The following is a 14,431-nucleotide window of genomic DNA, read 5'->3' on the forward strand; positions in this document are numbered from 1 at the left end:
GAACCTTTAAAGTCCCTGCCTCCGGAGGCACCTCAAGGGACTAGGACTGACTGCCTTATCTTTTTCCTCCTTCCCAAAGTCCCGTTTGCTATCATGGGGATGTACCAAGTGAGACGGAGTAGGGGGACCGAGTGGTGACCGGCACGCTGGTCACTGTCTGCTGCCCACTTCAGCGTTAGCAAACTTCTAGCAAGATCGGAACTGAGTACTAAACAACCTCTACACTTCCCCCCTGGCGCCATTCCAGGGCAGCGCCACATTCCCCAGTGGGCGCGCAATGGCCGCGCCCCCTCCCGCTGCGGACGGGTCTTTTGGTACATCCAGTCCGAGGTGAGTCCCTTCCCTACCACTTCACCCTTTCCAGCGCGTGCGTGCGCATGCGCGGAGCGCGGCGCGCGCAGCGGTTGGGCCGTTGGGTGTTCGGCTCTGGGATCTGCCGCGTCTCCGCGAGCAGTCGGCTCTGAACCGCGAGCCGCCGTGAGCTCTCGGATTCTAGCCGGCGCCAGCGAGCCCAGGGGCATCGCCCGCAGCGGCCAAGCTCATGGCCGGCTGAGCGGGACGCCGCCTCCGCCTCAGCCACCGCCGCCGCCGCCGCCTCCTCCTCCTCAGCCGGCGGCGGCCCGGGCCCAGCAGCCATGGCCGAAGACTACTGGGACGGGCGCCTGCGGCGAACAGGAGGAGAAGGAGGTCGCGCGGCCTCAGCCCGGGCCGCCGCCCCAGGCGCCGCCGCGCCGGTCCCGCGGCGTTGAGGTTGCTCGCGCGCCCCCGCCGGTGAGCGCGTCCACGAGGCGTGGGGTGGGGGCTGCCCTTCCTCCTACAGAACCAACCCAGACCCCGGGCGTTGCCGGGCTGCACTGCTGGCATGTGCCCCCTTCCCCCAGCGAGTTTCCCAGAATGCGCCGGGCCGGGGGTCATTTGGGGCCTCCCTGACCTTGGCCCCGCCCTGGGCCTGGTCTGGGAACTGGGGATGGGAAGTACTGTGGGTGCTAATGGGGAGCAGGGTAATCGAAGGACCAGAGGGTGTGTAAATGGGTGGCAGAGTGGTGAAAGACTCGAGGTTTGCTAACGGGGGCCTGAGCTGTGGAGGGGTCGGAGCATGTGGTAATAAGTCTTACCGCTTTGTAAGGTTTTGAGGCCCAGTGTGTGCTAACGGAGGGGCGGTGCAGGGCGATGGAGGGACCTGAGGATGTATAACAAGGGAGAGGACGTCGGAGGAGTGCTGAGATATGCAAATGGGGTTATAGCTGTAGAAAGGCCGCGTGTGTGTTACTGGGGGATAAGGTGGTAGAGGTACCAGAGGGTGTGCCAGTAGGATCGGGGTTCTTAGGCCCTGTGTGTGGTAAGGGGGGGGGTGGTCAGGATGGTGTTAATATTGTGTATTTGTCCATGACGGACTGCGAGGTGTGAGGGTGCAGAGTGTGCTCATGGAGGACAGGGTAGTGGAAGAACTCCAGTGTTGAGAGGGTACTAATGGGGGTCATAGCTCTCGAGGGTATGTGCATATGATAATAAAGGTCTGGGTAGTATGAGGCCCAGTATGTGCTAATGGGGGCAGAGTAGTGGAAGCCCTGAGCCTGTGCTAATGGGTATCAGAGTTGTGGATATATGTGTGTGTGGGTTGGGGGTGAGGGAAGTATCTAAGCACTGTAAGAGGTTCAGTGTATTAAGGATCAGGATGGTGTGAGATCAGTGTGTGTGGGTCCATGAGGTCAAGGGATGTGAGACTCTAGGACACCCTAAGAAGGAGCAGGGTAATATATGAAGTTCTAGTGACTATTAATGTGGATTTAGAGTCATGGAGGCGCTTAAATGTGTGCCAATGGCGGGGAGAATCAGAGCAGTATGAGTTCTGGAATATGCTAATGAGCGTCTGAACATTCTGAAGACAGTGTGTTCTTGGGGGACTGAGGTGCGTTGAGGTTCCAGAGAGTGCTAAAGGAGGGTAGAGCTGTGGAGGGGATCTTGTGTACAATAAGGAAGATCAGCGCTGTGAAGTGATCCAGTTGTCAACCGACAGGGGTTATAGCTATGGAGGAGTTGAAACAAAGAGAACTAAAGGACAGGAACGTGACAGTCCAGGTGTGCTAAAGTGGATTAGTGCCATGGAGGGCTGAAGTGTGTTAATGGGGTTCTGGGCTGAATGAAGATCTGTGTGCACTAATGAGGGTCAGGCCATTATAGAACAGCGTGTTTGTGTGTCCCTGGGGACTAGGGCTGAGTACAGGTTCAGGGTGTGGTAATGGGGAGGCACTGTGAGGCCCGGTGTGTGCTAATAGGGGTCAGGGTGAAGTGAAGGTCCAGCCTGTGCTGATGGGGTATGGGGGGACAGGGTAGTGGGAGGACCAGAATATGTGTTAGTGATGATCATAGCTGTGGATCTGCAAGATTCACTTTGTGTTCATGGGATTCAGGGTAGTGTGAAGGTCCAGTGAGTGCTAATGTGGGTTACCAACCTCTACTGCTGTAGAGGGTCCCAAGTGCATGTTAATAGGGGTCAGAATCATGTTGGGGGAACAGTGAGTGCTGTGGAGAAGAAAACAGGCAGCATGTGGTGCTAAGAGTTAACTTAGAGGGGCCAGTGGTGTGCTAACAGAGCTTAGTGCTCTGTTGAGGCTTTGTGTGCTGATGGGGGTTAAAGATAAATAGGGAAATTGCGTTGCCGATGGCAGTTACAATGCAGAGAAGCCTTCTTGAGGGTCCAGTGTGTACTGAAGGAAGCAGGACACTGAGAGTCCAGTGTGTGCTTATGAGATGTGCCTGAACAGAATGAGGATGGTATGTTCCTATAGGAGTTAGTAGAGTGTGATGACTGTGTCCTCAGTGGTTGGTGTGATGTGAGGTGGTGAGTATCCTTGGGTGTGGAAGTATTCTGAGGATGGAAGCATCCCCTCAGGGGGTCAAGACGGACATGTGCCCTTCTCAGAGTGGGGTTGTGTATCCAGTTTCTTGCTCCTTCAGTATTCTAAAACCTAAAAATCTCAGAAAACTGAAATGATATTTAAAAGTTTTACTGCAGATTAATGTTCAAGTGTCTCTGTTCACAGGGCCCTGTCCAGGGTTCCCCTGCTGGGGGCGTTGCATGATACACAGATTTTGTACCCTGTCTCCCTAAAATCCCCCCAAAACTGAACTCTGGAATATGTCCAGCCCTTGGGGTTACCGCTTAGAGGTCATGGATCCATGGCTCCTTCGGGTTCCTTCCTCATCCTCCGTCCAGCTCTACTTACAGTCCCCCCAGCTCCCCATTCCCTGCCACAACAGGCAAAGCGACTGGGTATCCATGCCATATGGACGTATGGAAAACAGTCTTTGGGAGCTGGCCATGCTTCACCTTCCTCAGCCTCAGGTCCAGTGTTCAGCCTCTTGGGTCAGGATTTTTTTTGTTATTGTTATCTTGGGTTCTTTGGATGGACTTCATCCTCTTTACTGGATCTTTCTGCTAGGCTGGGCCCTCTTCCCCTTCTGGGGGTGATGAGCTCAGGCAGGCAGAAGTGGGGTATGGGGATCGCTAGGGTAAGCACCTGATTTCAAGGTAACAGATGACCCACTTCTCTCTCTTTCGAATCCAGCCCCAGCCTCATCGTCAACCTTCTATCTAGCTCCACTTCCCTTGGGCCCAGGGCCATCTTAGGCCCTGCTGTGAGTCCAGATGGTTCCTGGGCCAGGTCTTTCCCCCTCCTTGCTGGCCCAGAGCCCAGGAGGAAGCAGAAGAAGGCTGGCCTAAGCCTTTTGGTGGCCCCGTTCCCTCTAGCAGCCCCATCTTCTTGCTGATACCAGTGTCCCTGGGTCACCTTGTCTGGGGTTGTTCATGAGTAGCAGGGACTGACCCTGCTCACCCTGACAGATGTTGGTCCTAGGCCCTTAGCCCCCTGCTTCATTAATTTCTGCCACAAGCACTTTTTGAGCATCTACTCTGTGTCAGTCACTGTTCCAGGTCCTCAGGAGATAGCCGTGACCTAAACAGACATAAATCTACCCTGGCGGAGCTGATCTTCTAGTTATGGTGGTGAGGAGACAGACAGTAAAGAATAAAGAAACCAGTAACTAGATGGTGTCATTTCTGAGGAGGTGATAAGTGCTGGGGGGGTAATTGGCAAGGTGAGGGGGCTCAGAATGATTGCGATTTTAAATAGGGTTATTCGTGGTTATCTGTGAAAAAGGTGATATTTGAGCAATGGCCTGAAGGGGATGAGGGAGTGAGCTATTTTGAAATCTAGGGGAAGGGTCTTCTAAGTACCAGGAACAGCCACTGCAAAGGCCCTGAGGTGGGACTTTTGGGTGCGGTTTCAGAACAGCAATTAGCAACGAGGGGGCGGTGAGGCCAGAGAGGTAATGGTGTGAATGGGGGCCTTGTGGGCCACATTAAGGACTGAGACGTTTATTTGGGGTGATAAGGGACATGTGGTATGTTCTCAAGTAGAGGAGAAATGTGACCTGGCTTGTAAAAATCTGGTAAAATCTGGGTTCAACCTGATGGAACCAGGACAGCTGGTAGACTTAGATCCCCCCGCAACCCCACCCAGTGGTTGGGTCTGGGCAGGACTCTCCCTCCCTCTCCCTGCACCCCTCACCTGGGTAGCCCACTGGGGTAATCCTTTAGCCACCTTGACCATGGCTGCTGGGGGAGGCAGGAGGGTCCTTGTGGTCGCGGGGAGCGTTCCGCCTTGGCAGTTGGGGGTGATGTGAGCTGGTGCCAGCAGAACATGCCATTCTGTGGGTGTGCCCGGGGCCGTGTCAGTGGTTCCGGCGTCCTGGGCGAGCCCCCCGCTACACCAATGGCTAGGTCCATCAGTGCTGCTGCACCCGAGAATGCCTGCTGTGGAGCCTCTGCTTCCACAGTGAGGGTGCCCCCATAGAGGCCAACACGCCACCAGTTGGGCCCTTTCCCTCAGCCAGCCACCCAAGCCTCAGTACCCAGGTGGGCTCCTTAGGAGCAGGGTGCCCTGGGGCTGGTCATCGTAGGTGGCAGGCACTGACAAGGGTCTCCATCCATGCCAGGTTTCTAGGAATCCTGAGTGGTCCCAGGACTCCACAGTGGTTGGGTGGGCACTGACACAGGTTCATGTCAGTGCACCTCACTGGGTTGTCATGGGTTTTAGGGGGCCTATGGGTGTCAGGCAAATGCTAATGTGGGACTCATTCGCATCCATACCCCCTGCGCAGGTCGCCATGGATCGGATGAAGAAGATCAAACGGCAGCTGTCAATGACACTCCGAGGGGGCCGAGGTGTAGATAAGACCAATGGTGCCCCTGAACAGATAGGCCTGGATGAGAGTGGCAGTGGCGGCGGCAGTGACCTTGGCGAGGGCCCCACACGTGCTGCCCCTGGTGAACCTCGCTCTGGACGGGGCCCACTCAGCTCTGCACCAGGTGGGTCCACTGACCATTCCCACTCCCAGACTGGTCCCAGGGGTGCTGCCTTCCAACTGAGTTCCTCTTAAACTTGCGTTATTTTCATTTTCCTTTCTCCATTTTTCCCCTCATCTCTGCCATCCTCTCTCAACACCCTCTCTCTATTGTCCATCTGTGTCCCTTTCCTTGGCTTTGTGCCCAGGCCTCAGCGGGGAGGAAGGGTGCCCCGCCTGCCACAGCTGCCCCAAGCCTCCCTCTGCCCTTCTCCTGCGCTCTGTGACACCCCCCTCAGGCCTCCTGGCACCTGCCTGCCCTGGGCCTGCCTTCCCAGGGCATTTGGCTACTTCTGCTGCCTGCCCACTGGCTCTGGGCCAGCCGCAGTTTCAGCTCGCCGCTGACGCGGGGTGCTCCACTAGGTGACTATTGCCTTCCCAGTTCAACCTGTCTTGACCTGTGTGAACCTCCCTGGGCCTTCCCACCCTCTCCATGAGGGACTCCAGGCTGCTCTGGGGGCCATGTGCACACGTGTGTGATGAGGGAATGCGTTACGGGAGGGTGGGGGGATTTGTCCTGGGGCTTCTGAGCCCACCCGGCCTGCCCTCCCCCTGTCCCCACTACCAGAGATTGTACACGAGGACTTGAAGATGGGGTCTGACGGGGAAAGTGACCAGGCTTCAGCCACGTCCTCGGATGAGGTGCAGTCACCAGTGAGGGTGCGCATGCGCAACCATCCCCCACGCAAGATCTCCACTGAGGTGCTGAACCCCCTGTCCGGGCAGTGGCGGGGCTGGAAAAGAGGGTCGAACCTGGGGAGTTGGAGCTCATGGTCCTGTTTGCCTGCCAGGACATCAACAAGCGCCTATCACTACCAGCCGACATCCGGCTGCCCGAGGGCTACCTTGAGAAGCTGACCCTCAATAGCCCCATCTTCGACAAGCCCCTCAGCCGCCGCCTCCGCCGTGTCAGCCTGGTGAGCGTCTTCTCTTCCTGTCTCCTCCTCTTCCTCCTCCCAGTCCCTTCCCCTGAGCTTACTTCAGCCTGCCTCCTTTGCCCCACAGTCTGAGATTGGCTTTGGGAAACTGGAGACCTACATCAAGCTGGACAAGCTGGGAGAGGTGAGAGACAGCCAGGAGGCCCATGGTAGGGCTGGGGGTCCGTGGGAACTCCCTGCAGCTTCATAGCTCGTCTCCTGTCACTCTTCCTCACATTCCAGGGTACCTATGCCACCGTGTACAAAGGCAAAAGCAAGCTCACAGACAACCTCGTGGCACTCAAGGAGATCAGACTGGAACACGAAGAGGGGGCACCCTGCACCGCCATCCGGGAAGGTACAGGCCCCATCTGATCTGCCCCAGGCTTCCCGGGCTCTCCCCATGGTGTGCGCGTGCACGCACACACACACACACACTTGCACACACACACCCATAGTGAGGACAGGGACTAGGGGTTCTGGGACTTCCCTCCTGACGTTCTGGGCTTCATGAGAAAGTGCCCATCAGCCACATATCCAGATAATAAATCAGGGTAACCAGGAATCTTCCTGTGTGGAGAAGAGGTAGGTGAATTGTAAAGCAGGGTGCTTGCTTTGGTTCTGAGAATATCCCTGAAAGTGCTCACCAGTTTACTTGACACAATAGTTTCTAGTCAGAATTTCACATGGAATGAATCTGAATTGCATAGTAATTGAGTGTGCAAACTCATTTTCACACGATGCTGCAGATCTGTGTACTGAGGATTGGAGCAAGGGCGCTTTCCAGAAACCAAAAACTGGTTGTGAAAATCTAGTGTCACATAAGCCTGGGGCTGCAATCCCAGGTTCTTGCTCTATACTCTTCTCTGAGCCTTAGTTTCCACATCTGGAACTTGGGGACACACCTTCTTCCTGGTATCAGGTGGGTTAGAGCCGGTGGCTGTGAGCCACCACCCCAAGCCATCTGGGCTCGACCCGGTCTAGTCCTCCTCCTTGCCTCTGTTCTGAGGGTGGGCCCTGACTCTTCCCCTGTCCCACCCCCCTGCTTCCTGCAGTGTCCCTGCTCAAGGACCTCAAACACGCCAACATCGTCACGCTACACGACATTATTCACACGGAGAAGTCCCTCACCCTTGTCTTTGAGTACCTGGTAAGGTTGGGTGGCAGTGGGTCCTGGGGGGAGGTGGGGAGATGGCCAGGAGCCACAGGATGTGACCCTCTTTCCTCTACCTGCTCTTCTTTCCTCAGGACAAGGACCTGAAGCAGTACCTGGATGACTGTGGGAACGTCATCAACATGCACAATGTGAAAGTGGGTGTGGGGCAGGAAGCAGGGGCACAAGGGGGCCCCTCACTCACCCACTCCACCCCACAAATCTCCCAGAAACAGACTTTTCCTGTTTGGCTTTTTTGCCAAAAAAAAAGCTGGGAGCCCTTGGAGGGCATTGGGACCCTATCCTCTTTTGTGAGACAAGGCTCTGGGCTCAGTGCCTGTCTTTGGGAGGGGGAGCAGTGCCTGCTGGGGGTCAGGCTGCTGGATACTCTTTGACCTCTGCCTGCCGTTCCTGGGTCCCCAGCTGTTCCTGTTCCAGCTGCTCCGTGGCCTGGCCTACTGCCACCGGCAGAAGGTGCTACACCGAGACCTCAAGCCCCAGAACCTGCTCATCAATGAGAGAGGAGAGCTCAAGCTGGCCGACTTTGGTACCCCTGGCCTCTGCCTTCTTCCCAGTGATCCCCCAGCCTTACTCTCCCAGCCTCCCCCTTCCCCACAACCACCTGGTCTCAGTCCCTCCCATTCAGCCCCTCCAGGCTTTGCTTAGGATGCCCTCAGTCCTAACTGCATTCTCCCCAATACTGCCCACAACCTCCTCAATTCCAGCTGCCCCTTCTCTCCACCTACCAGGCCTGGCCCGGGCCAAGTCAATTCCAACGAAGACCTACTCCAATGAGGTGGTAACACTGTGGTACCGGCCCCCCGACATCCTGCTCGGGTCCACGGACTACTCCACTCAGATTGACATGTGGTGAGGACAGGTCGAAGTGTGGCAGGGGCCATGCGGTGAAGGGGGGTGGCTTGGTCACAACAGCCAACCGGCCAACTGCCTACATATTCACTGTGCCCTCCCTGCCCAGGGGTGTGGGCTGCATCTTCTATGAGATGGCCACAGGCCGGCCCCTCTTCCCGGGCTCCACGGTGGAGGAACAGCTGCACTTCATCTTCCGCATCTTGGGTGAGGAGGCATGAGCCCTAGGAGCTGTGGGGACATGCAGGGAGGCCCTGTGAGATGTTTAGGATAACTCCACTTCCCCGCCAGGAACCCCAACTGAGGAGACATGGCCGGGCATCCTGTCCAATGAAGAGTTCAAGACATACAACTACCCCAAGTACCGAGCCGAGGCCCTTTTGAGCCATGCACCCCGGTGAGGCTGGTGGGTAGGTGGGTGTTAGGGACCAGAGTACCCAAACTGAGTTTAAAACAGGTCCCCTTGTCCTTGTGGTAGACTTGACAGCGACGGGGCTGACCTCCTCACCAAGCTGCTGCAGGTGAGACGATCTTCCTGGGCCAGCCTTGGGGCCTAGCGGATTCCAGGTGTGGGGAAACAGGGAGCTACAGGGGCAGGATCTGGGGCGGGGAGGAAGAGAAGCCTACTTGTTGAAAGTGTCAATACTCCCCCATCCCAACACACACACTCAGTTTGAAGGTCGCAATCGGATCTCCGCAGAAGATGCCATGAAACATCCATTCTTCCTCAGTCTGGGGGAACGGATCCACAAACTTCCTGACAGTGAGTGGAGCTGGGGAATGGACCGGCTGGTGGGGGGCTTTGGGGAACAGGACTGCTGCAGATAGCTGGGCAGGTTGTGTTGGGCTCTGGCTCTGCCACCTTGGATGGGGTGGGGTGGGGTGGGGGGGTATGCCCTTGTTCACGTGTGTGATGTGTTGTTCATTACAGAAGAGTTTTTTAGTTTTCAGTTCCTGGAAATTTTCAAACGTACATAAAAACCGATGGAACATCACTTTACCTTTTAAAAAAAAGTAAATGTTGTGAAATAGATACTGAGAAATGATAGATCATAAGCATATAGCACAATGAATTTTTACAAACTAAACACCCGTGTAACCGGCATACAGGTCGAGAAATAGGATGTGAGAAGCTCCCCTGAAGTGCCCTCTTTTCTCCTTCAGTTATTCCTGGCATCCCCTCTAAAAGTTGCCACTAGTTTGACTTCTAAAGCATAGATATGCTTTCCCTGTCCCTGTCCCCTACAGAAATGGAGGCACATGGCGTGTTCCGTTATGTCTGACTTTTTAAAACTTTTTAATATGGACGTTTTAAAGTTAGATATATTTATATATTAGACCAAATAATATGATGAGTCCCCAGGTACTCCAACAAGTGATCAACTCATGGCCAATCAGGTTTTATCTATAATCACTCTGATTATTTTGAATCAAGTTCCAGATACATCATTCATCTATAAACAATTTCAGCATGTATCTCTAAAATATTTTCTTAAGCGTAACAGTAATACCATTATCACGCTAACATTTGATTGGATTAATCTCAATCAAATCCCAAACACCAGGCTTCCCTGGTGGCGCAGTGGTTGAGAGTCCGCCTGCCGACGCAGGGGACACGGGGGTTCGTGCCCCGGTCCGGGAAGATCCCACATGCCGCGGAGCAGCTGGGCCCATGAGCCATGGCCGCTGAGCCTGCGCGTCCAGAGCCTGTGCTCCGCAACGGGAGAGGCCACAACAGTGAGAGGCCCACGTACCGCAAAAAAAAAAACAAAAAGAAAAATCCCAAACACCATCCATTGTCTAGACTTTATAGGTGGTAATCGCAGTATCACTGTCGCACTTGACAAAGTTAGTGATTTCTTGGTGTCATGTAATAGTCTATATTCCATTTTCCCTGGTTGTAGCTGGTTTGTGTGTGGGATTATTTGATGGATGAAAGTCAAGGCTCTCAAAGAAAAGGCAGCTTTTTCTAATTTCCCTGACGGGGCCACATGGGAGGTGGTCCTAGGTGGCCTCATGGGTCATGCCCCACTCCTGTCTCTCCTCCACCCACAGCTACTTCCATATTTGCACTAAAGGAGATCCAGCTACAAAAGGAGGCCAGCATTCGGTCTTCGTCAATGCCTGACTCAGGTAAGTGTACTTGTGGCCCTCACCCTCTTCCCTGCCCCGTCCACCTACCTGCTTGCTCACCAACAGCCATCTGCTCTGCTTTCCCCTGCAGGCAGGCCAGCTTTCCGAGTGGTGGACACCGAGTTCTAAGCCACAGACCGAGGCCCCAGCAGGCAGCAGCTGGAGGGATGCCATACCCCTCACAGGGCAGCCCCCAACTGCATCATCCTCCCTGCTTGCTGCCTGCCTACCTGCCTGACTCATGCTCGCCTGCCCACATGTCCCCTGCTGCCTGTCTGAACACCCGACCATTGGCCTGTTGGCCCACCCATTGGCCTGTCTGCTGGGTGCTAACAAAGTTCTCATCGTTCCTTCGCCTGATCTGTCTGTCTGTCTGTGTGTCTCTCTCTCTTTCTGTCTCGGTAGTTGCCGGCGGACAGCATGGCCGTGCCAGCCTCCCACACTGAGGCCAGGCCTATACCCCTCCCCATCATGCCCCACCCCCCGCAGGACCACTACCCCACGGCAAGCCAGGGGTCTGGAGCTAGCCCAGGCTGGGGATCTCGACTCAGACAAGACACGGTGATGCCTTGGGTCTGAGGCTCCCCTGTCTGCTTTCCTGCCTGCCCCACCTGCCTCATGTTGTGTGGGCCTTTTTCTTTTTGTTTGTTTCATTCATTGTTGTTTTTTAATTATTTTAAATGAGGTTTTCATTTTTTAAATGCAATATCTCTGTATACAGGCTGGCTGGGCCCCACCCACTGTGTGGCCCTCCCACAGTATTTTGTGCAATGAAGCCCCGCTCCCAGCCTTTCCATGGCAGGGACACAACCCCTATTCAAAACCCTGACCATCACCAGACCCTGGGGTCAGCTAAGGGAAAGCATGCCTCGACCACTCGCCTTCCGACCCCCACCTGCCATCCCCAGCTGCAGGGGGACTTGGGGACTACTGGAGATTCTCTGGGAGATGGATGAGGTGGGGGGCCCCCACTCTTTCCCTCCTGCAGTCCCATAGCAGGGGCCTCCTTCTCAGGGTCTCCCTAGCCCAGCCCTCCTGCCCCCATCCCACTCGGTGCTGTTGAGTAGGGCCCCTGCCAGGAACTGACCAACTCAGCGAGGAGCCATAGTGTGTATATGTACACAGGCAGGGACAGAGGGGCACATGGTGGGGGGGGGGTGTGTGCCCAGGCGTTACCCCCTAACCCCTGGGGAAGATGAGGCAGGGCAGGGACAGTCTCTGGGGTCAGTCTCCAGATGGGTGGTTACCTCCCCTTCACTCTAAACCCTGGGGCCCTCAAATGGGGTGGGAGGGCAGGGGCCTTCCTAGGGCGGTTTGGGAGGGGTGGGTTCCTGAATGCACCATAATCGCTGTATGAAATATTAAAAAGTCTAAAGTGAAAAACCTGATTGCAAATCCCTGTGGGGGTGGGCTCAACCCAGGGTGAGTACTGGGACCTTGGAGAATTCATACCTGGTCCCCATCGTCTAGAAGAGCACTGGGAGTGGGCCAGGGACACGTCAGGACTATGAAAAAGGCATCTGAGGGGTTGCACACAACGGTGGAACATCGAGTTGAAGCAGGCAGGGCAGGCTGTATAAGAGCATAGGCCAAGGAGAGAGGAATCAGATTTACCTGAGAATATGCGGGAGCCAGATAGAGGGTAGACTGGTGGGTGTAGAGAGGCTGTTTGAAAGACACTTGGTAGGCCCAATAAAATGAGTTGGGGAGATGAGGCAGAGAGGCCCAGTATGACCAAGACATGTCTGGCTGGGAGCATGAGAAAGGCCAGTTGGAGAGGGAATATGAGAGGAGGGTAGATTTTGAACCACTGAGTAGATAGGGGAATGCTTTTAATACATGGATCAAATTCAGGAGTAGGGCCATTGATGGAATTGCATGTTTAGATTACTGGTGTCTAGGAAGTAATGGAAACCATGGACATGTATGAGATGACCCTGGGGAGGATGCAGTGGTTTGTGAGAGGCTAGAGGTCAAGAGACAGCCTGGGACTTGGTCTCAAGTCTAGGCTTTGATTTCCTCTGTCCTGGGAGTTCTAGCCCCTGTCCACCATCTTGGGCAAAGCCTAGGATAGACTTCCAGGCAGAAGAGGTAGGGTGGGCAGGCAAATGCTACAGGAGATGCAAGCTTAAGTGACTGGTTACTGAAGTCTAGCGGTGGCAGTGGCCGACGGACCTCTACTGTGTCCCTGTAAGCACTTTGGTGATAGCTTGCAGCCTTATAGTTCCATGATGGCTGCCATGTCCCCAAAGATGGGAAAGCAAGCAGGGAAAACATCACCCTCCCTACCTGACCGCATCCTTGTAACAGGGCTGAAACTTCCACAAGCTCGTCAGCGGACTTATGCCATCATTTGGCTAGAATCAGTTGACATGGCCACCTCTGGCAGCAAGGGAGGTGGGGAAAACGAAGACCTTGCAAAAGGGGACAAGATTGCCAGGCCGGACTAGAATTCATCCAACTGCTCTGGGAAGTGGTAGGGTACCTGGTGTGGGCAGATGTTGGTTTCTGGAAAACGGAGAAATCAAGTTTAGGCCTAGGGAGGGAGGCCTCTTGTTGGATTGTAGGAAGGATGGGCTATCAATTAAATGCGGAGGGGGAGTTTGCAGAGGGGCAATAAGAGTCAATTCAGAGAATCTGACAAGCTTCAGCTGGGCCTGAAGAGCAGCTATCTGCCATGTGCCAGACGGAACTCGAATGCCACTTCGGGGATCCCCAGGTGAAAGGGCTGCTCCCTTTCCTCCCTCAAAGTTTGCACAACTGAGTTGTGACCCCCTCACCTGTGCCAGGTCTGAGCTGGAGGCTGGAATCACAGTAATATACAATCCCTGCCCTGCAGAAGTTAACCGAAAACAGGTAAATCATAAGATCATGTGTATGGGTGGTAGTGGGATTTGAAATTGTGCAGGGAAAGGGTATTCTGGACCTGTGTGTGCCTGGGCCTAGGTGTGGAAAGGCAAGGTGTGTTTTTGCCTGTGGGTATGGGTGGTGATAGTGAAGGAAATCACTGAAACAGACCCAGAGTCATGAGCCTGTCTTGGGGAGTTTGTGATATGGTCAAGTGGGGACAGCCAATAGGCAGGTAGATGTAGAGAGCCAAAGAGGGAAATTTTAGTTATCACCAACATGTAGGGCTGGGAGTTCTAGCAGAGAAAAGGCTGGCATAGTCTAGTGCACTGGTTCTCAGCAGGAGATAATCTCCCCCACCCCCAGAGGACATCTGGCAGCGTCTGGAGACACTTTTGTTTGTGCCAACTGGTGGATGCTAGCGGGCAGAGGCCAGGGATGCAGCTAAACATCCTACAATGCTTCCTACAACAGAGAAATGTCAACAGTGCCTAAGCTGAAAAAACCCTGGCATGGTGGACTGGTTCTCAAACTTCTGGTCTCAGGATCCCTTTATATTCTTAAGAATTGAGGACATCCAAAGAGCTTTTGCTTATGTCATGCAGCCTCTGGAAAATTCCACCGCATGTGCAAGAGAGAATGACCATGAAAAAGTATTGTTGTGAATAGTTTTGACTTTGTGAACCCCCTGAAAGGGTTTCCTGAACCGGTAGAAAGCCTAGGACCACAGTTTGAGGATCTCTGGCCTGGTGTTTTAAGGTGCCAACTCTGGAACTGGAATTCCTGAGTTCGAACCACAGCTCCACTACTTACTAGGTGGGGCAAAGTGAATTAACGTTTCTGGTGCTCAGCATCCCCATTGTTGCCCATAGGCAACCTGCTGCCTAAGACTACTATTTACGTGCAATAAAACACCTAAACAGGGTCAACTATTATTAGTACTGCAACTCCAACAAATATACCTGGCCTGGGGCTGACTTGCCTTCAACACGTTTATCAAGAGAATAAATCTAGTTCACCCAGGGAAGAGGCCCGAAGGGCTGGGCGGCGCCCTGGAAGTGGTGACCTCTTTTGCATTAGGTTTTGATGGAAGGGAAGGGTAGTG

The 14,431-nt window shown here is 54.4% G+C and overlaps 1 protein-coding gene across 2 annotated transcripts; it reads left to right on the forward strand.

Moving 5' to 3' along the window:
- CDK16 (cyclin dependent kinase 16) lies at positions 1-10,746 on the forward strand. Of its 2 annotated transcripts, none has more exons than XM_079910537.1 (16): positions 1-330; positions 5,164-5,371; positions 5,975-6,108; positions 6,198-6,323; positions 6,412-6,468; positions 6,567-6,681; positions 7,379-7,473; positions 7,572-7,634; positions 7,900-8,023; positions 8,226-8,346; positions 8,456-8,553; positions 8,638-8,743; positions 8,825-8,867; positions 9,019-9,109; positions 10,402-10,479; positions 10,571-10,746. In XM_079910537.1, exons 2-16 carry the CDS (start codon positions 5,170-5,172, stop codon positions 10,606-10,608), a joined length of 1,491 nt encoding a protein of 496 aa, XP_079766663.1. In that variant the 5' UTR covers positions 1-330; positions 5,164-5,169; the 3' UTR covers positions 10,609-10,746. The 2 variants fall into 2 exon arrangements, with proteins under 2 accessions (XP_079766663.1, XP_079766664.1); XM_079910538.1 differs by lacking the exon at positions 1-330 and adding an exon at positions 413-771.
- Positions 10,747-14,431: the final 3,685 nt, after the last annotated feature.

The sequence above is a fragment of the Stenella coeruleoalba genome (genome assembly GCF_951394435.1).
Source record: "Stenella coeruleoalba genome assembly, chromosome: X".
NCBI lineage: Eukaryota > Metazoa > Chordata > Mammalia > Artiodactyla > Delphinidae > Stenella > Stenella coeruleoalba.

Excerpts from the sequence above, each read along its gene's own strand:
- CDK16 (XM_079910537.1), top strand. The coding sequence starts at position 5,170 with ATGGATCGGATGAAGAAGATCAAACGGCAGCTGTCAATGACACTCCGA. Across the intron at positions 6,109-6,197 it reads CACGCAAGATCTCCACTGAG|GACATCAACAAGCGCCTATC; the intron begins GTGCTGAACCCC and ends TTTGCCTGCCAG. Across the intron at positions 9,110-10,401 it reads GATCCACAAACTTCCTGACA|CTACTTCCATATTTGCACTA; the intron begins GTGAGTGGAGCT and ends CTCCACCCACAG.